Raw genomic sequence first — 21,545 nt, 5'->3', positions numbered from 1 at the left:
TAGCTAAGGCTACAATGGCAATCATACTGCCACAATGGCAATCATACTGCCAAGCAATATGTTGTACACATTAAATTTACACAATGTTGTATGTCAAATATACCTCAATAAAAAACAATTGTCGAGGGATTCTCTGGTGGCGCAGTGGTTGAGAATCTGCCTGCCAATGCAGGGGACACGGGTTCAAGCCCTGATCTGGGAAGATCCCACATGCCGCGGAGCAACTAGGCCCGTGAGCCACAACTATTGAGCCTGCGCGTCTGGAGCTTGTGCTCCGCAACAAGAGAGGCTGCGACAGTGAGAGGCCCGCGCACCGTGATGAAGAGTGGCCCCCACTCACCACAACTAGAGAAAGCCCACGCACAGAAACGAAGACCCAACACAGCCAAAAAAAAAAAATTGTCGAAAAATGGTACCTATGTGAGGTGATGGATGTGTTAATTAGCTTGATTGTGGTAATCATTTCACAATGTATATGTATATCAAGTCATCAAATATATATACTTTTATTTGTCAACTATATCTCAGAAAGGTGGAAAAATATCTAAGTATCCATGTCAGAACCTTAGGGTACAAATCATTAATAAGGCTATTAAAATAAATATTGTAACTGAAATGAGTCTGCATTTCATTACAACATTAATTTAGTAATATCAACCATGAATGTAACTTAATCTGAAAGAAACAACAAAGTTCTTATATCAGTTCAGAAATTTACTCCATACATAACCATGAAAAAGAATAGAGAGCAACATGGGTCTCAGCAAAATCACAAATTTCTTCATGTCATAGACCTTTGTAAATCTTTGAACAGTAGCTATCAAATCCATGTCAAAAGTTTACTATACTTCTATCATTGTACTTATGTCATTGAACACCTATTGCTCTGATGAGAACATGAACTTCCTGGAGACAGGCCCCCTCTTTTCATTCTTTTTATACCAAAGTTGACTTAACACAATGCAACCACTCCAAGAACATTTGCTGAATTAAATTGCCTCCTAATTTGTGTCTGTGTTTCCAGGCCATCCTCCTCTACAAAATCCTGCCAGTTCTTTTACAAAAATACAATTCTGATAATGTCACTTTTATTGTCCCCAAATCTTTAGTGGCTGTTCCTAATCTGCTTTACAAGATTATGTCCACATACCCTGGCAGGGCATTCTGTGCCCACAGCCTGTATTCCCAGTCTCATTCCCAGCCTCTCCTCTTCATATACCGACACTCTCCTCAAGCCATGCTAACTGTTCCTTGAACACTTTTAGATTTTCATTACTCTATGCCTTTGCAAATGCTGTTTCCTCTGTCTGAAAGTTCCTTCCACCTCCATCTGCCCAGCAAACTCATTTATTATTAAAGCTCAGCTTAAATATCACTACCTTGTAGCTTTCCCTGACCCCTCACAGAATTAGTATCTCCCCCATTTGCTTTTTTTGTACCAATATGTTTATTTATTCTTAAAATGGACTAAGCTGACTCAGGGGAAAGGGAAGAAGAGAAGGAAGGAGGGAGCGCCCTGCCAATGGACTTACCCAACCAGCGACTGCGGCACTACGTATTAAGCATATTGTTCAAGCAGCAGTCAGAGGATGGGGCTGTATGACCTTTAAGTCATTAGATGCTACGGTTCGCATCTTTCACATTGCGTGTCTGTGTGCTCGTGTGTGTGTGGGGGGGGGGTTGGGAGGGAGGGGACAAAGAGAGAGAAACAGAGACAGAGATCAGAGACGAGATGAGGCTGGACGCAGTGCGGTTAAGAACAGATGGGCGGACCCAAATTTCTTCCGCTTTACAGTTTTGCAGAGGTCCAGCCCTGCATCCAGTGCTGTGGCAAGGGGGTGGGAGAGGAGGAAAGAGGAGGGACTGCACTCCCTCTGAGCGTGTCCAGCCTCGACTGCCTGACGGATCACTTTCCGCACCAACACCGCCAGTTCCTTCTCGCCGTGACTCATGCCTGTTGTGCCAGGCAGGGCGCACTCTGCACTGCAGCCCCACAGGTGGTATCGACTAGGGGAGACTGTTCCCGCCAGGCTAGGCAGTGGAGCGCCGCACAGCGCGCCTTCCCGCCTCTCAACTGCTGCCCCAGCAGTTCCGACCCAGCGCCAGCAGGCCTGCTCGGTCGATCTTCGAGCCGAAGATGCGGCGGGGCTGGAAGATGGCTCTGTCTGGGGGGCTACGGTGCTGCCGCCGTGTACTTTCCTGGGTGCCTGTGCTTGTTATCGTCCTCGTCGTGCTCTGGTCCTACTATGCCTACGTCTTTGAACTCTGCTTGGGTAAGTGGAGCTAGCACCTAAGATGGGGAAAATATGCTCCCCCTATGTTCTTAGCCCTCACACTGCGGTTTTCCTTTAGCTCCCTGGAGAGCTCCTGGTCTCCAACCTCTGGCTTCCCACAGTATTTCTTGCGGCCTGCCGCGAGGGTCCCGCCATGTCACCATCGCTTCCTACCCAAGGTTTCTTACATTATTTCCTGGCCCTACCCACAAGAATTTACTGGCTTTTTCCACTGGGGCCCCCTTTTGTCATACAGGACAACCACTTGTGCCTTGTGCTCTGGTTCTGGGGGCTCCCATCCTACAGAGTTGAGGAAACAACATACCCTGTATACTTAAACTGTCCGCTTACGCTATGAATCCCACCAATTCACCCAACTAGAAGCCCCACATTTTCCCATTCCTTCCTACTAGGAATCCCAAAATATTTCCTGTACTCTTAATAGCTCGCCTTTATCCAACACTAGGATTCCTCCTTTTCCCGTGATCCTCTCAAGCCAGCTGATTCACATTTTTCTGCCACTTGGGACCCCACAGTACACCTTGTTCTATCCCACTGTGGTCTCCCCTTTTCACAAAGTAATAAGCCCTCCATTCCTCTTTCCCTGTGGCTTCAACATTTTCTCATCTTCTCCAGCAGAATACGAGTCCTACAATACATCCTGTCCTGTCTCCTCATGTAAGAGGCCCTGATTTTGTTACACTGGAGCTCCCTGTAGTCTCCTGCCTGGCTGCTTTGAGGTGTTTTCACTCCTTCCCATTTGGGGCCCCACATTATTTTGTGAACCTCATACTAGTCACCCTGCTTTTATCACACTATGGTCCTGCTTTGTCCACTGTCTTCTCACACTAGAGTATCCTCATTACCCTCCCACAAGAGTTCCCACAGTATCCCCCACACCCCTTCCAAGGGTCATTACTTTTCTAATGATGATCTCCCCTTGCTATATTTTTTGAAACCACTCTCTACCTCCTGCAATACGCTTCCACTGTTAGCCACACATTTTGCCATCCTCTTCCTCTGGGTTATTATTATTATCTTCACTTATTTTCCTCTAGGATTGCACTTGTCCCTTGTCTTCTCGAACTAGGGAAACACCATCCTTTCCTACAGGGGTTTCTAGTATTTCCTGCCCCTTCCAATGGGAGCCTCATTTCTTGTTCCCTCTCCTAGACCACCCTTTTATAAATCCAGGGTCTCCTCTTTGTACCCTGTCCTGTAACACCAGGGAGCATTTCATCCCCTCCATATCTATAAAATGGTTCCCACAGTGTATCTTCTGCTTTCAAACTCAGAATTCCACAGTATTTCCGGACACAAATCTCAAGACCCTATCCCACTTGGATTACCCCCAGCCCCCTATCTTTATCACTAATGGCTTTATAGTGTTCTAATCACTATAAATCAATTCACAGTGTAGTCTTCATGGTATATCCTGTCTCCTCAAGAGCCTCTGCTTTTCTCATAGTGAGATCTCCCCTTGCCTCTCACATTGAAGAATCCCTGTCTCTTCTCAAAGGAGATTCCACTAATAGTTATTGTGACTTCAGTGCTAGAATCCCACTTCTAATACCCTTAAAACTGTGTTCTACAATGTTCCCTATTCATTCAGTGTGAGGTCCCAGTATATTTCCAGTCCCCTCACATTAAGACTCCTATTTGTCCTGTTGGACATCACCTCACAGAACACTGGCCTGCACAGTGTTTTCTTAACATTTTACATCAGATTCCATTATTTAAAAACCAGGAGGGTAAGGTAGCCTTGATTTCCAATTCTGGTTCCACCAGTCCATCCTGTCATCTTCACTTGACAATCTTTAACAAATGAGTGGTCTTGGTTTCAGAAAGGTTAGATCAAATTTTCCTAAACTCACATATTTAGTAAATAATATAGAATCGGATATCAAAGCTGCCTGATAACCAAAGCAACACAACCAAAACAACAGATTTGAGTTTCAGTATGACTCAAAAAGTAATATTAAGGACCTCACTTCTTTCTAAAAACAGAACCTGATGTCTTTCTCCCTAATATCAGGTTAGAGCTGAAGTCAAAAATGGTATTTTTGTCTTATAAATCTTAGAGTTTGGATTCTGCCACTTACTAATTAGGATACCTGATGCAACTTACCTAATCTCTCTCAACTTCAGTTGCCTCACATGCACTTTGCTTATATAGTTGTTCATTCATACCACAAATACTTCCTTGTCACCTACTATATGCCATTATAGCATTGTTATGAGATTTAAATAATATGGTGCATGAAAAGCACACATCACAGTTGACAGCACATTGTAAGAGCTCATTAAATAATAACTTGTTATTACTATTATTAATGAGGATATAAGATTCTGCTTGACTCAAGAAAATAAGCTTAGACTTTAAACAGGGAGAAAAGTAACAGGATCCATTTTTTAAGGTACAATTCACATAACATAAAATTAACTATTTTAAAGCATTCAATTTAGTGACAGTACATTCACAATGTTATACAGTCATCACTAATATCTAGTTCCAAAACACTTTCATCACCCCAGAAGAAAACCTCATAGGCATTAGACAGTCACTCCCCATTCGCTCCTTCCCCTAGTCTCTACCAACCACTAATCTGTGTTCTATCTCTATGGATTCTGGATGTTTCACATAAGTGGTATCATACAGTATATCTCCTTTTGTGCCTGGCTTCTTTCAATTGGTGTACTGTTTTTGAGGTTTATTCACATTGTAGTATGTAACAGTACTTCATTTCTTTTTATGGCTGAATAATATCCCATTGTATACCACACTTTATCCATCTTATCCATTCATCCCTTGATGGTTGATGGACATTTGGGTTGTTTCCACTTTTTGTCTATTCTGAATAGTGCTGCTATAAACATTGATGTACAAGTATTTGTTTAAATACTTGTTTTCAACTCTTTTGTGTAAATACCAGGGAGAGGGGTGGTAAAGCTGGGCTGTATGTTAATTCTATGTTTAACTTTTTGAGGAACCTCCAAACTATTTTCTACAATGGCTGCACAATCTACATTTCTATCAGTAATGTTGGAGAGTTCCAATTTCTCCACATTCTCACCAAAACTTGTTATTTTCCTTTTTTTAATTATAGCCATCATAGTGGGTATGATGTGGTATCTCACTGTGATTTTGATTTGCATTGCCCTGTTGACTAGTGATACTGAGCATCTTTTCATGTGTTTGTTGCCCATTTGTATATCTTCTTTAAAGAAATGTCTATTCAAGTCCTTTGCACGTTTTTAATTGGGTTATTTATCTTTTTGTTGTTGAATTATAAGATTTCCTTATGTATTTTGGATACTCAACCCTTGTCAGATAAATAATTCACAGATACTTTCTCCCATTCCGTGAATTGTCTTTTCACTTCCTTGATAGCATCATTTGATACACAAAGTTTTTAATTTTGATAAAGTTCAATTTATCTATATTTTTTACTTGGGGCCTATGCTTTTGGTATCATATCTAAGAACCCATTGCCAAATGCAAGATCATAAAGATTTACCCCTGTGTTTTCTTCTAAGAGTTTTATAGTTTTATCTCTTACATTTAAGTCTTTGATCCATTTTGAGTTCATTTTTGTATATGGTGTGAGGGAGGAGTGCAGGTTCATTCTTTGCATATGGCTATGCAGTTGTGCTAGCATCATTTATAGAAGAGACTATTCTTACCCCATTGAATAGCCTTGACATGATTGTCAAAAACCAATTGACCATAGAGCTCTGGATTTATTTCTGTACTCTTAATTCTGTACCATTGATTCGTTTGTCTGTTCTTCTGCCAGTACCACACTTGTTTTGATTACCATACCTTTGTTTTAAATTTTGAAGTCTAGATGTGTGAATCCTCCAACTTTATTTTTCTTTTATAAGACTGTTTTGGCTAGGGTCTCTTGCAATTCCATATGAGTTTTAGGATCAGCTTTTCCACTTCTGCAAAATGTTCATTGGAATTTTGATAAGGGTTGTACTGAATTGTGTATTGTTTTGAAGAGAATGCCATCTTAAAATCAAGTTTTCCAATCCATGCACATGGGATGTCTCTTCATTTATTTAGGTCTTCAGTCACTTTCAGCACTGTTTTGGAATTTTAAGTGTATAAGTCCTGAGCCTCCTTGGTTAAATTTATTCCCGAGTATTTCTTTTTTGATGCTATTATAAATGGAATAGATTTCTTAATTTCCTTCTCTGATTGTTCACTGCTAGTGTATTTAGAAATAAAACTGATATGGAGTGTTGATCTTGTGTTCTGCAACTTTGCTTGAATTTGTTCATTGGTTCTAAGAGGGTTTTTTGGTGGATTCTTTAGAATTATTTATACATAGAATCATATCATATGCAAATAAAAATAATTTTATTTCCTTTTTCCAATTTGGATGCTTTTTTCTTTTTCTTGCCTAGTTGCACTGGCTAGAACTGTCAGTATAATGTTGAATAGAATTGATGAAAATCAACATTGTGACCTTATTTCTTAGCTGAGGGAGAAGATTTCAACCTTTCACCATTGAGTATACTGTTAGGTGTGGGTTTTCCGTAAATGCCCCTTATCAAGTTGAGGAACTTTTCTTCTATTTCTAGTTTCTTGAGCATCTTTTTTCATGAAAGTGTGTGGAATATTGTCAAATGTTTTTCTAGCATCAATTGAGATGAATGTGTGGATTTTTTTCCTTCATTCTGTTAATGTACTGTATTACATTATTGATTTTCATGTGTTGAATCACCCCTTACATTTCTTGGGTGCATGTCACTTGATCATGATGTGTAATCCTCTAATATGCTGTTGAATTTGGTTTGCTAGTAATTACTTGAGTAGTTTTGCATCTATATTCATAAAATATGTATGTAGTTTTCTTTCCTTGTGATGTCTTTATCTGGCATGGGTGTCAGGACAATGCTGGCCTCATAGAATGAGTTAGGAAGTGTTCTCTTCAATATTTTTTTTAACTTTTTGAAAATAATCTTTAATGAGAAACTTGAGCTTGCTTTCACAAACTTACTTTTTAATATCGGGTTTTATATTTGAAATGGCTGTACATAAATCGTAATCAAGATTTTAATAGTTAGCATTGGAACACATATGTTGTAGCAAATAGCAGAATAATGTCTTTTATTCCTCAGCTGGCAGAAACTTCCCCCTCACCACTAGCCAGAATTTATATAATTTGATCTATTTAAGTTGTTATTTAAGGGTAAGATGATTCTTTACTTAAATCCAGCAGCTTTTTTTTTCTTTCATTGACAAATATAATATCTTATGATAATGTGAATGGATTTAGAATGAAATCAAATTTGATCATATTAGTTTTTTCTAAATAATAATGAAGCTTTTCCTTAAGCCTACACAAATGTTCTGCTATTGGTTTTTAATCATTTTTAAGATTCATGTATTAGTCTTGATTATTATCACCAGTAAATCACATTAACCCCACTTATCCAAAGAACTGCATGAAAACATATAAATGTGGATGGACAAAGTTTATGAATTCTCTTCAATTTTTTGTAAGAGTTTGAAAAGGATTGGTGTTAATTCTTTAAATATTTGGTACAGTTTGCCAGTGAAGCCATCTGGTCTTGGCTTTTTTCTTTGTTGGGAGGTTTTGATTACTGATTCAATCTTTTACTTGTTAAAAATATGCTCAGATTTTCTTTCTTCTTTTGTCAGTTTTGGTAGTTTCTGTGTTTCTAGGAATTTATCCATTTCATCTAGGTTATCCAGTTTGTTAGCATAAAATTGTTCCTACTATTCTATTATAATCCTTTCCATTTATGAATGTTCTCTATTAATATCTCCACTTTCATTTATGATATTAGTAATTTGAGTCTTCCCTTCTTTTTTCTTGTCCATTCTAGTTAAAGATTTGTAAATTTTGTTTTCTTTTCAAGGTCCCAACTTTCAGTTTCCGGAGTTCTGCAAAAGTTGATTCTGACAGTTTCTGCCACTTCATGCATGGCTTTTAGGGAAGGACAAAAGCCTGGAATTCCCTACTCTGCCATTTTTGGTGATTAACAGTATCCATTTTGAGATTAAAATTAAAAGGTCCAGGAAATAATTCTACTGAGAAGCTAGAATTTCTTCAAAGAGAGTCAGAAGAAATGAAAACTGATAAGGCAAAAAACCAGAAGGAACAGTTTCTAGAAACCAAATTTCTATATAAGTAAAAGCTATCCATTTAAGCCTATATGAATCATGGTATTCTTATATCTAAAATAGTTTTATAACTCATCCATATATGAAACAGTCAAAAGCATCACACCTGAGTAGTTAAGTATCATATGAAACATCTAAAATAATTCCAATGATTTTTAAACCTGGCTGATAATTATAATCACCTGCTGAGTTTTTTGTAATACACATTCCTACACCTCCACCCAGAGATGTGTTATATGAAGGGGGCCCTAGAATCTATATTTTTATCAGTTCCCTAGGTGGGTATTAAAATCATCTAGATTTGGGAATGGATGCTGAAAAAGTAAATGAATGGCTAGTATGAGTAACTTTTTCAGAGGAGTAAATGAAGACTGGCATGATTAGTTTGCTTTCAACAAGCAGAACATAATGAGAAATGTATCTAGGTTCTGCATTTCAAATTCTATTCTCTCTCCTAACCTAAAGTATAAGAAACATCTATTGGAAAAAGTGAGTATCAAATATATTCATTTTGACATTGAATACATTATTTTAAAACCATCCTATTTAACTTTGGGATCAATATCATAAATAATTTTAAAAATAAGACTTGTTTTGTCCCAAACTATTGTAAAACCTAACCTCACTGAACAGTTTACCTTTTTCAGAAAAATAATAAATAGCTAATAATAATGAACTACCTATTATGTATCAGGCACCCAAGTACTTTACATGTATTTTATAATTTAGTTCCTATAACAACCTTATAACATAAATTAATTTATCCTCAGTTTACAGATTAAAAAAACTGAGGCACAAAGAGATTAAATAATTAATTACAGAACAAGTAAGTGACAGAGCCAGAATATGAATACATACCATATTCATCAGTGATGATTGCTAAACATCACTGCAATAAACTCCCTTCCCAAATGAGTCATCAATTAAAAGAGAACTTCATGCTGTAACTAAGCACTCATCTCACTAGACTCATATTTTTAGCCTTCCCACTCTCCTTCCACAAGTCCTTTTGAGCTTCACTAATTTGGTAGCCATTAGCCATATGTGGCTAGTAAACACGTGAAATATGGCACCTGAATTGAGACGTGCTGGAAAACTTAAAATATGCACCAGATTTCAAAAATTTAATGCAAAAAAGAAGTATGCAAAATATATAGTTAATAATCTGTGTAGATAACATGTTGAAATGATATTTTTGATATATTGGATTAAATAAAATATATTATTAAAGTTAACTCCACTTTTTTATTATTATTTTTAATTTTAAAAAATGTTCCTACTAGAACATTTAAATTACATGGTTTGTATTATATTTCTCTTGGACAGCACCGTTGTAGACTTTCTTCCATGTCCTTGGACTAACATTGTTGACCATCTGCATATAGTCCCAAATTAGGTTTATTCTACCAATACCCTTCTGTGAATTCTAAAATGTGTCTATTTAAAGGAAGTCATGATATATGCTTTTGTTTGAAACTAGTTGTCTTTGATGAAAAGCCCTTGCATATTTTCTACCCTTCCATACCTTTTCCCCATACTTGGTTGCAAAGAATCAGTAAACAGGTAAAAGAAAAGAGGAGAGAGTAAAAAAAGCTATTTGATGATAACCCCAGTCACTTAACTTGCCGGGTAGTGAGCTAAAATTTGAAGGAACAGAGCAGGTGTGTAATTACACATATCACCACATCACTCTATAATCATGCATGACAAATTACCCATAGTATGACTAAGTGTACATTTCCCCAAGAGATTCATGATAAAGGATTCATTTTGGAAAAGTTTAGTCATTTTCATTTTAAATATGACTGAAGTATCTTAGTCTTTTCCTTTAATAACGCAAAAGGCAATATTAGAAAAATAAAGGAAAGGCAGAACTACCAAGATAAGTGCCACAATGTTTTAGAATAAAGACCACCTTTTTTTTTTCTCAGAAGTATGTAACTTCTAACAGGGAATTTTACAAGAAAATATTTTTCCCTTAGACTTATTGACTCCGTACAGATTTTAGGAGTGAAAAGACTTTAAAAGTCAAGTCCAATACCTAACTAATGTCTAAATGTCCTACAGGACATTTCCAAGTGTTTATAATGGGAAACTTACTCCTTCCCAATGCTGCCAGTCTGGCTGCTCATTGTTATTATCATCATCATCATCTTCTCTTTTATTGAACTGAAATGTGTTGACCTGCAGCTTTTACTCATTGATTCTATTTCTGCCCTCTGTTCTTGGATCATATAAACCAATCCCACTTGCACATGATGGTCCTAAAATTACTTAAAAACAGCTATCCCCCACCTAGAGACTTCACAGGTCCCCACTCATTTTTCTGTATATACATTGTCTCATTCCAATATCTGCAAGGCACCGGATGTTCTCCTTCCCTCACCCACAAATGCTGTAGCAAGTAGCCAATCAAATGAGAGTTAGGATCTCCACATTTTGTTTCGCAGTAATTGTTCATTGATAGAGGTAGAAGGAGATATACCAAACAGCAATTTGTCAGCTACTCTTTATTAATATTGTTCTCCAAGCAACTGTGCTCTCTCTAGTCCCATTTTAAAGAGATGTTATTAACCCAATTCAGGGCCTAGTGGGACTGATGTAGTCACACAACATGTATGTGCAAAATCATGAAGTCCCAGGTTGACCCATCAAGACTTCTTGTTTCCACTTCCATTTGTCAAAGTAGAGGATGTGCTTCTGTCAATCATTCTTAACCAGGATTCTCTAACTGAAAAGAAAAAACAAAGAAATTGGTATCAATCTCCAGGCCAGTGTATTAGAAAAAAGAGGACATCATCTGGTCAGATTTTTAGCACAGACAAAATGGAACAGTTTTAACAAAGTCCATTCAAAAGATCCTTACAAGGAGCATTTTTAAAAGACTCAACAAAAATAGACCTGCAAATAAAGAGGAGAAGTTATGACTAATGAAGAACCTGAGAAAATAACCCCTAGAGTATAGTCTCATTCTCTGTTTGGATTTTTCCCCTTTTCTGATCCTTAAAAGTTTAACAATGTGTATGAAAACCACTTTAATTTAATAGCTTCTCAAGATTGAGATCTATGCCTTATAATTTCACTTTACCTTAGCACCTAGTACAGATGCACACAGATGTTGGTGGTGAGTAAAGACAGGTAGGCCCCATTTTGTACAAATGACGTTCTGAACAGAAGTTACATATATATCACAGTAAGCCAACAAGTAATGATTGGAGAAGGTAGACATAATACATGGAAGAAGTCCTGGAGACTGGAATATAGTCCCAACTCCACCACTAACTTGTTCTGTGACCTTGGGCAAATCATATGATACTACTCTAGTCCATTTTTCCCATCTGTAAATGAGACAGATAAACCAGATAATCGCTAAAGTCCCTTCCAGTTCTAATATTTTATGAAATCTTCATTCAAATATAATAATTAATATTCATTAAGTACTTGCCTTGTGCTAGATACTATGCTAGACAGCATTTACATACATTAACTCATCTAATTCTCAAGTAACCTTGTGAGGTAGGCAATGTTATGGAAGTTAAGGAACTTACCCAGGGTCACAAAATAGTGCAACTGGGCTTCTAACCCAGAAAATCTGACATCAGAGCTGGCATGCAACCTCTACACTATATTGCCTCTAAATATACAAGAGAAACTTGGTTTTTAAAGATGTTCTACAGTGAATACTTTGGGAAAATGAATAGTCATCTCCTAATTTATCATCTTTTAAGTTCTTATTGCCATGTTATATAGCTTGAGTGTTTCCCATTTGTTGGCTTTTTAAAAGTCAGATTATCCTTGTATTTGTTGAATGAGTAGAAATTCTTACGCAAGGTTTAAAATGAAGGAAGGTAGCAAAAGATAGAATTTAATCATCCTTGCCTTCTGTTATGTTAGCAGGCTGGTGGTTTCCTAAAGTATCATTGAATAAATTACTAAAAATGATGCTATGGAAAAATGCATTAGAAAAATAATGTTTCTAAGTATCACTAATCTTGACCTTTCTTTCTCTTTTCACAGTGACTGTTTTGAGCCCAGCAGAAAAAGGTAAGCGGGTATTATAAATTGTTTTGGTCAGGACTGTATCCCTCTTTCTGTCTAAAAGTGAATTACATTAAAGCCTATAAATTGAGCAACTTTCCCAGGAATACACTGAGGTTAGTGGAAAGTTTAGGATAATGGTTTTTAGGAAGCTTACCCAGAGATAGAGCAGAACATATTTTAAGTAGCTCCTCTGGCTGTAGGACAGGAATTTGAAGTTACCAGGATTTATGATAGAAAAGGGCACAGGTAGCCACTCTGTTTGTTTGCCATACTAACCCTAGGCTTTCTCTTGGTTCATCACTATTGTCCTAGGTACCTTGCCTTTCTGCCCAGTTCATTCCCTCTTCAAGGCATGGAGTAAGGGTCCCACAGTGGGGCTTTTAAAGGCTAAGTCCTTCATAGTTCCAATATATTTACTATACTACTCTTCACTCCTCACCCCCATCTTGGCTTGATCTGCAATTTATACTACCATTCTAAACAGACTGAGGCATTCTTCATTAAAAAATGTGTAAGCTAAACATGTGTCTTAACAAACCTTTAGTTTCACATTATTTTATCAGGTATAACCATAAGTATTCATATAGCCACTTTTAATTCTCACTTCATGGGAATTGTTGTAATTCATTAACTACATAACTTTCATATTATGCTGTTTTAAAGCTGAAGTTTGCTATTACTCATTTAACAGAGGTGTTGGCTGTAGAGGCAATAGAGCAGAGTAGTGGGAAGATAGTAGAGCACTGTAGTTAAAAGTATGAGAACTGTCTAAATTCAAATCCTGGCTCCACTACCTCATAGTAAATTATTTGACCTCCTTGTGCTCACTTTATTCATATGTAGAATAGAAATAATAATAATACCTATTTCATAGAGTTATTATGAAAATTTAATGAGGTATGCATGTAAAGCCCTTAGAACAGTGGTGAATAAAGCACATACTGATGACTTAATAAATATTTGCTACTTTTGCTACAGCCTTAGAGCAAGTTTTTTTTTTTTTTTTTTTAGAGCAAGTCTTGAGTTGCCTCTTATTGTTATGGATGGTTCTTAAAGTCAGAGATCATTTTCTGTATACATATATAAATATTTATAAATAAATGTCATTTTCCACAATAACCTTTCAAGATAAGTTGGGTGGGGGCTTAGATGATGCTCCACCATAATAGGAATAATGACAATAATATTGTTATTATTATTGGAAACTACAACTTATTGTGCTAAGTATTGTGTGTGTGTGTGTGTGTGTGTGTGTGTGTGTATAATCTTTCAATATTTACGTCAACACAATGATGTAGACATTCTTATATCCATTTTATTGAGAAGGAAACTGAAGTTTAGAGAGGTTAAGTAACTTATCCCAGGTCATCTAGCTAGTAAATGGTAGGATGCAAACCCAGAACTACCTGACTTCAAAGTCCATGCTGTTAAGCAAACCTATACTTGTTCTTTTTACTTTTTAGTCTACAACTCCCTCATTTCATTTGCTTAGTTGACCTCCTTACTCAGAAAATTGATGCTCAAATGATCATTTTTCTAGTGTCCAAAGTAGTATATTTTCATTTCTTGTGTGTTGTCAATGAACTCAACCACACCAGTGTAGAGTGTCATTTGTAAGCCAAACTCAGTTCAAAGCCTTTCTAATAGCATCAATCCAGTTACCAGAATTTGATCTCTTTAGGAAACTGTTACCACAATGTACAATTTTAAGGTCCCTCTGACTCTAGAATTCTGTAATTCCAAAGCACTTCTCTCCTGATAGCTCTTAAATTTATCATAACACTAAAAAAATAAGATTAGACTTTGCTTCTTTATTCTGAAGTGGGGTATAATGGGGCAAAGCACAGGATTTAGGGACAGAAGATGTGGGTTGGAGTTCCAGCTCTATCATTTACTAGCTCTATGACCTTTGGTAAGTAACTCAACTTCTCTGAACTTCAATTTCTGTAAAATAAGGCTAGTTTAATAACATCTTACAGATTTACTGTAAGCTAGCAGGAGTAAAAGTATATAGGAGTAAAATATGCAGCATTAAATTGCTTTGTAAATGTTAAGTATTAACAATCTCATTGTAACATTTTATGTCAGGATTCTCAAGACAGTAGAATCCATAAACTAAAATTAGATTCAACTGTAGCCAGAAGTTTGAAAGTTAGACTTGAAAAGAGCTTCTGAACACTAGGGCAGGTTACTAGCAGATGCCATGAAAAATATTCAGAAAGTATCAGGCACCCAACTATCTGGCATGAATCAGTGAGCCTTGCCTAGAAGCAGACCAACAGGCCTAATGAGTATCTAACCATGTGAATAACCACAGTTCTAACCATGTGAATCTGTGACTTGTTTCAAATTATACTACACTACTAACTTAGAATACAGTACAACATGACTGCCAGTAGGAACATTATTTGGCATAGCAAAGAAAATATAAGGGACAAAGACATGAAAGCCTCAATTCACGTAACCTTTTATTCATTATTCACAGCTTAGGAAAACCATAGTCAAACATACTGCAAAAGTTTTTCCATTTCTTGTCTGCTTAATGGTTCCTCTACTGGGTTGAAGAGTGTCCCTCCAAAATTCATGTCCACCCAAAACCTGTGAATGTGAATTTATTTAAAAATAGGATCTTTGCAGATGCAATCAAGTTAAGATGAGGTCACATTGGATTAGGGTGGGCCTTATGGCTGGTGTCCTTATAAGAAGAGGGAAATTTGGATACACAGATACACACAGAGAGAAGATAGCCATGTGAAGACAGAAGCAGAGATAAGAGTTTTGTTGCCACAAAGGAATACCAAGGATTGCCAGAAATGGCCAGAAGCTAGGAAGAGACAAGGAAGCATCCTCCCCTGGAGCCTTCAGAGAGGACATGGCCTTGCCTATACTTTAATTTCAGACTTCTTGCCTCCAAAACTGTAAGAGAATAAATTTATGTTGTTTTAAGCCACCCAGTTTGTGATAATTTTTTATGACAGCCCTAGGAAACTAATGCAGTTCCTGATAAATTTCAATCTCTAATGCACTGTTAAGTAGCAAATTAGCAGACTTTGGTGTTAGATGTACCAGGGATCAAATATTGACTTTGCCACTTACTATATATATGACCTTGGGGAACTTAAGCTAAGTTTCACTTTCTTCCTCTGTAAAATTGGAATAACAATACCTACCTTTCATGGTTTAAAGCACTAAATGAAATGATGTATGTAAGTCTCTTGGCATAGTGCATGGCATATGATAAGTACAAAATAAGTAGTAATAGATACTATTGTTATTAACATTGGAAAGGACCTAAAATATCTTTCTTCTAAGAAGGATAACATATTTCAGGACTATAATTCCAACTACTACCCTCGTAAATATATTGTCAAAATCCTTGCACTCATATTTTGTAAGTAGAACAACTGAGACCCAAAGAAGTAAAATATTTTGACCTAGTCATGCTGATTCTAGTGCACAGAAAGGACTAAAGCTCAGATCATCTGAACCACAGTCCAGAATATTATATATTATGTCATCCTTGATTATACAGGACTCAGAAATTCTTTAAGACATGAGTCCATCTGTTCTTCCATAGACCATACTAGAAAACACAATATTTGCTTTCATAAGAGTGTTTTGCATGGATGATCTCATTCAGCATCTTACTGTCTGTATTTTGAAGATCTTGAGTAGAAGGTCTTCCCTCCTCTACTCCTAAAGTGAGGCTATGGGATAAACTAGAGGTTAAGAATTTGGTAGAGTCCAAGGATTGGTAAGGCTAAGGGATGAATTTAGAAATGAGATTAGGCACAATCTGTCAGGCAATCCATATATAATCAAGAGTAATGTATTGACCACAGTTGTTCATCTTCAAAAAGGACCATCAATCATTTTAAGCAAACATTTAACTCATTATCTGAGAATTCATTTGTATTTTGAATGGTTTGCATACTAAATTCTCTAGTTTCCCATTTAAAGTTAAAAATGATTGTAATTATTTACCATTTTAGAAATAGGTGCAATTCCTAAATAATAGAACTGTTATGGGCTGAATTGTGTCCCCTCAAAATTCATATGTTGAAATCCTAACCTCCAGTGACTTAGGATGTGACCATATTTGGAGGTAGGGTCTTTAAAGAGGTAATTAAATGAAAATGAGGTCACTAGGGTGGGCCCTAATCAATATGACTGGTGTCCTTATAAGAAGAGGAGATTAGGAAAAAGACACACACAGAGAGAAGACCATGTGAAGAGACAGGGAGAAGATCACCATCTACAAACCAAGAGGAGAGGCCTCAGAAGAAACAACCTTGTCGACACCTTGATCTTGGACTTCCAACCTCCAAAATTGTGAGAAAGAAAATTTCTGTTGTTTAAGCCACTTAGTCTGTAGTACTTTTCATGGCAGCCCTAGCAAACTAATAAAAGAACTTATTCAGGTTTCCACTTGAAAACTCTGCTTTGTGTCAGTTTTTTTTATTATACTAACCTTAATTTATTGGTGGTATATTAGACACCATCAGGGTGAGAGGGCATTGGGAGGAAAACTTTGGGCCACAATATGATCTTTTATATTCACCTCCATACTGTATAGGGAATCTTCAATTTATTTTGTTGTTGTTGTTCTTATTTTCCTTTTTTTTAAATTACAGTATAGTTGATTTACAATATTATATTAGTGTCAGGTGTACAACAGAGTGATTCAAAATTTTTATAGATTATGCTCAGTTTATAGTTCAGTTATTCTCTGTGCTAGCTATACAATATATCCTTGTTGCTTATTTATTTTATACATAGTAGTTTGTGCCGCTTTATCCTCTACCCCTATCTTGCCCCTTCCCCCTTCCCTCTCCCCACTGGTAACCACTAGATTGTTCTCTATACCTGTGAGTCTGTTTCTTTTTTGCTATATTCACTAGTTTGTTTTATTTTTTAGATTCCACATATAAGTGATAACATACAGTATCTGTTTTTCTCTGTCTGACTTATTTCACTAAGCATAATACCCTCCAGGTCCATCCATGTTGTTTCAAATGGCAAAATTTCATTCTTTTTTATGGCTGAGTAGTATTCCATTGTGTGTGTGTGTGTGTGTGTGTGTGTGTGTGTGTGTATATACCACATCTATATCTGTTTGTCTGTTGATGGATACTTAGGTTGCTTCCATATCTTGACTATTGTAAATAATGCTGCTATGAATATTGGGGTGCCTGTATCTTTTTGAATTAGTGTTTCTGTTTTCTTTGGATATATACCCAGGAGTGGAATTGCCGAATCATATGGTAGTTCTATTTTTAGTTTTCTGAGAAACCTCCATACTGTTTTCCACAGTGGATGCACCAATTTACATTCCCACCAACAGTGTATGAGGGTTCCCTTTTCTCCACATCTTCACCAACATTTGTTATTTGTGTTCGTTTTGATGATAGCCATTCCGACAGTTGTGAGGTGACATTATGGTTTTGATTTGAATTTCTCTGATGATTAACAATGTTGAACATCTTTTCATGTGCCTGTTGGCGTCTGTATGTCTTCTTTAGGAAAATGAATATTCAGGTCTTCTGCCTATTTTTTAATTGTTTGTTTGATATTGAGTTGTATGAGCTGTTTATGTATTTTGGATATTAACCCCTTATCATTTGCAAATATTTTCTCCCATTCAGTAGGCTGTCTTTTCATTTTGTTGATGGTTTCATTTGCTGTGCAAAGCTTATAATTTAAATTAGGTCCCATTTGTTTATTTTTGCTTTTGTTTCCTTTGCCTTAGGAGACAGATCCAAAAAAATATTACTATGATTTATGTCAGAGTGTTCTGCCTACATTCTCTTCTAGGAGTTTTATGGTTGCCAGTCACATTTAGGTGAGTTTATTCACCTAATTCATTTTGAGTTTATTTTTGTATATGGTGTGAGAAAATGTTCTAATTTCATTCTTTCACATGTAGCCGTCCAGCTGTCCTAGGCCCACTTATTGAAGAGACTGTCTTTTCTCCATTTTATATTCTTTTTTTATTGAAATATAGTTGGTTTACAATGTTATGTCAGTTTCAAGTGTACAGCAAAGAGATTCAGTTATACACACACACACACACACACACACACATATATGTATATATACTTTTTTTTACATTCTCTTCCATTATAAGTTATTACAAGATATTTAGTATCGTTCCCTGTGCTATACAGTAGGTCCTTGTTGGTTACCTATTTTATATATAGTAGTGTGTATATTTGAATCCCAAACTCCTAATTTATCCCTTCCACCCTTTCCCCTTTGGTAACCATAAGTTTGTTTTCTATGTCTGTGAGTCTATTTCTGTCTTGTAAATAAGTTCAAGTGTATCAATTTTTGTAGATTCCACATATAAGCAATATCATATGATATTTGTCTGGCTTACTTCACTTAGTATGATAATCTCTAGGTCCATTCATGTTGCTGCAAATGGCATTATTTCATTCTTTTTTATGGCTGAGTATTCCATTGTGTATATATACCACATCTTCTTTATCCATTCATCTGTCGATGGACACTTAGGTTGCTTCCATGTCTTGGCTATTGTAAATAGTGCTGCTATGAATATTGGGGTGCATGTATCTTTTCAAATTAGAGTTTTCTCTGGATATATGCCCAGGAGTGGGATTGCAGGATCATATGGTATCTCTAATTTTAGTTTTTTAAGGAACCTCCATACTGTTCTCCATAGTGGCTGTACCAATTTACATTCCCACCAACAATGCAGGAGGGTTCCTTTTTCTCCACACCCTCTCTAACATTTATTTTTGTAAACTTTTCGATGATGGCCATTCTGACTGGTGTGTGATACCTCATTGTAGTTTTTTTTTTTGTAATTTATTTATTTATTTATGGCTGTGTTGGCTCTTCATTTCTGTGCGAGGCTTTCTCCAGTTGCGGCAAGTGGGGGCCACTCCTCATCGCGGTGCACAGGCCGCTCACTATCGCGGCCTCTCTTGTTGCGGAGCACAGGCTCCAGACGCGCAGGCTCAGTAATTATGGCTCACGGGCCTAGTTGCTCCACGGTATGTGGGATCTTCCCAGACCAGGGCTCGAACCCGTGTCCCCTGCATTGGCAGGCAGATTCTCAACCACTGCGCCACCAGGGAAGCCCTCATTGTAGTTTTGATTTGCATTTCTCTAATTAGTGACGTTGAACATCTTTTCATGTGCCTTTTGGCCATCTATATGACTTCTTTGGAGAAATATCTATTTAGATCTTCTGCCCGTCTTTTGATTTTTTTTTTTTTATATTGAGCTTTATGAGCTGTGTCTATGCTTTGGAGATTAATCTCTTGTTGGTCGCATTATTTGCAAATATCTTCTCCATTCTGTAAGTTAACTTCTTGTTTTGTTTATGGTTTCCTTTGCTGTCCAAAAGCTTTTAAGTTTAATTAGGTCCGTTTATTTTTGATTTTATTTCCATTACTCTAGGAGACGGATCCAAAAAGATATTGCTGCGATTATGTCAGAGAGTGCTTTGCCTTTTTTTTTTTTGCTCTAGGAGTTTTATGGTATCCAGTTTTACATTTAGGTCTTTAATCCATTTTGAGTTTATTTTTGTGTATGCTGTTAGAGAATGTTCTAATTTCATTCTTTTACATATTCTGGCCTCCTTTGTTGTAGATTAATTGACCATAAGTGCATGGGTATAATACACTATTTTATATTTATTATTGTAAAATTACTTTGTAATGAGGATTTGGGAACCAGACAAAAGCTCTCTTTATGGGCTAACCCACTTCTAGAAGAATACTATGTTGATGTTAATATTAGTGTAATTATAATAATTATATATAATTATAATAATTAGTATCAATTTGCTGATTTATATCAATATAATTTTGTTACAAAAATAACGCTTATTGAAAATTCAAACGAAACAAAAATATGTAAGATTAAAAAATAATGTCCTCCTCACACTCTCCCCTCCCCTATCAATGTCTATTCACAGATAACTAGTATATTTGGTTTGATTTGTATTCTTCTAGATCTTTCTCTCTGTATTTACATATAAACATATGATTATGGATTTGTATAATTTGTTTAGGATTGGTTGTTTTTTAATCTGGATGACACTGGGCATATTTTCCTATGATTTACTTTTTTCACTTAATAATATATCATAGATGTCTTTCCATATTAGTATATACAAACATATTTCATTTTTTTAATGACCTCAAATTATTCCATGGTATGGATATATTGATACTATGATTTATTTAACCATTCCTCAATGATGAACTTAGAAAACAAAACTTTATTGTTTTTCTTGATGATAAAGGTAATAGAACCTCATAAAATGCAAACAGTATAGAAGTGGATAAAATAGAAAGTGTAAGTCCTTTGTAGTCACTGCAGAGGTTAAGGATGAAGCAAGATTCAGTGGTGTGTATAGTACACACCGCTTGATAAATGTTTTAAAAAGTGATTTTCCTCCCTTACATTTTGACAAGTCTCTTTTGCTATAGCTACATCTAGACGTACCATTTCAAAGATACGACTCTCCCAAGCTTCAATTTGCTCCTCCCCAGTTGGCTGGGCTGGAACTTCCATGCTCCTGTGCCCTTCCCAATATGTCTCCTGCAGCCCCCACTTGTATCTGGCTACCATTTGGTGCAGGCATGTATGGAGCCAAAATGGTGAGGTCTATGTGTGTGAGGAAAGATCATCCAGAGTTCAGCCAATGCTAGGTTTCAGAGACATGATTTTGCTTCCTACCCTAGCTGTGTACCTGTCAACACTGTTTTCAGTCATACAGCCTATAACTTCTAACACATTTAAATGTGGCTATGAGGAAAATAAGAATATTACACTGGAAGTAAGAATAAATAGCTAACTTTTAGAAAATCTATGATGAAAAGACATCAAAGGAAAAGGCCCATGTAATCTCTTATTTATTTATTTTCTTATTTACTTATTTATTTTCTTTGGGTGTTAAACTAAATATTTTGATTATTATCAGTTAACAGGCGAAGGGACTGGAGGCTAAAGATAACTAAGGTCACTTAACTATTAAAGAGTCATAATAAATACTACTTCAAGTGCACTTAATGTGTGCCAGCTACTGCTCTAAT

The 21,545-nt window shown here is 36.4% G+C and overlaps 1 protein-coding gene across 1 annotated transcript in view; it reads left to right on the top strand.

Moving 5' to 3' along the window:
• Window positions 1–1,911: 1,911 nt before the first annotated feature.
• The window catches only part of ZDHHC15 (zinc finger DHHC-type palmitoyltransferase 15), a 132,577-nt gene continuing 112,943 nt past the window's right edge, over window positions 1,912–21,545 (top strand). Inside the window, exons 1-2 of the mRNA XM_033412920.2 lie at window positions 1,912–2,273; window positions 12,451–12,477. Coding sequence (XP_033268811.1) covers window positions 2,138–2,273; window positions 12,451–12,477 — 163 coding nt within the window. The 5' untranslated portion in view covers window positions 1,912–2,137. The remainder of the gene's footprint in view (window positions 2,274–12,450; window positions 12,478–21,545) is intronic.

The sequence above is a fragment of the Orcinus orca genome, chromosome X (assembly GCF_937001465.1).
Source record: "Orcinus orca chromosome X, mOrcOrc1.1, whole genome shotgun sequence".
In the NCBI taxonomy this organism is placed as follows: domain Eukaryota; kingdom Metazoa; phylum Chordata; class Mammalia; order Artiodactyla; family Delphinidae; genus Orcinus; species Orcinus orca.
This window is presented reverse-complemented; position numbering and strand designations above follow the sequence as displayed.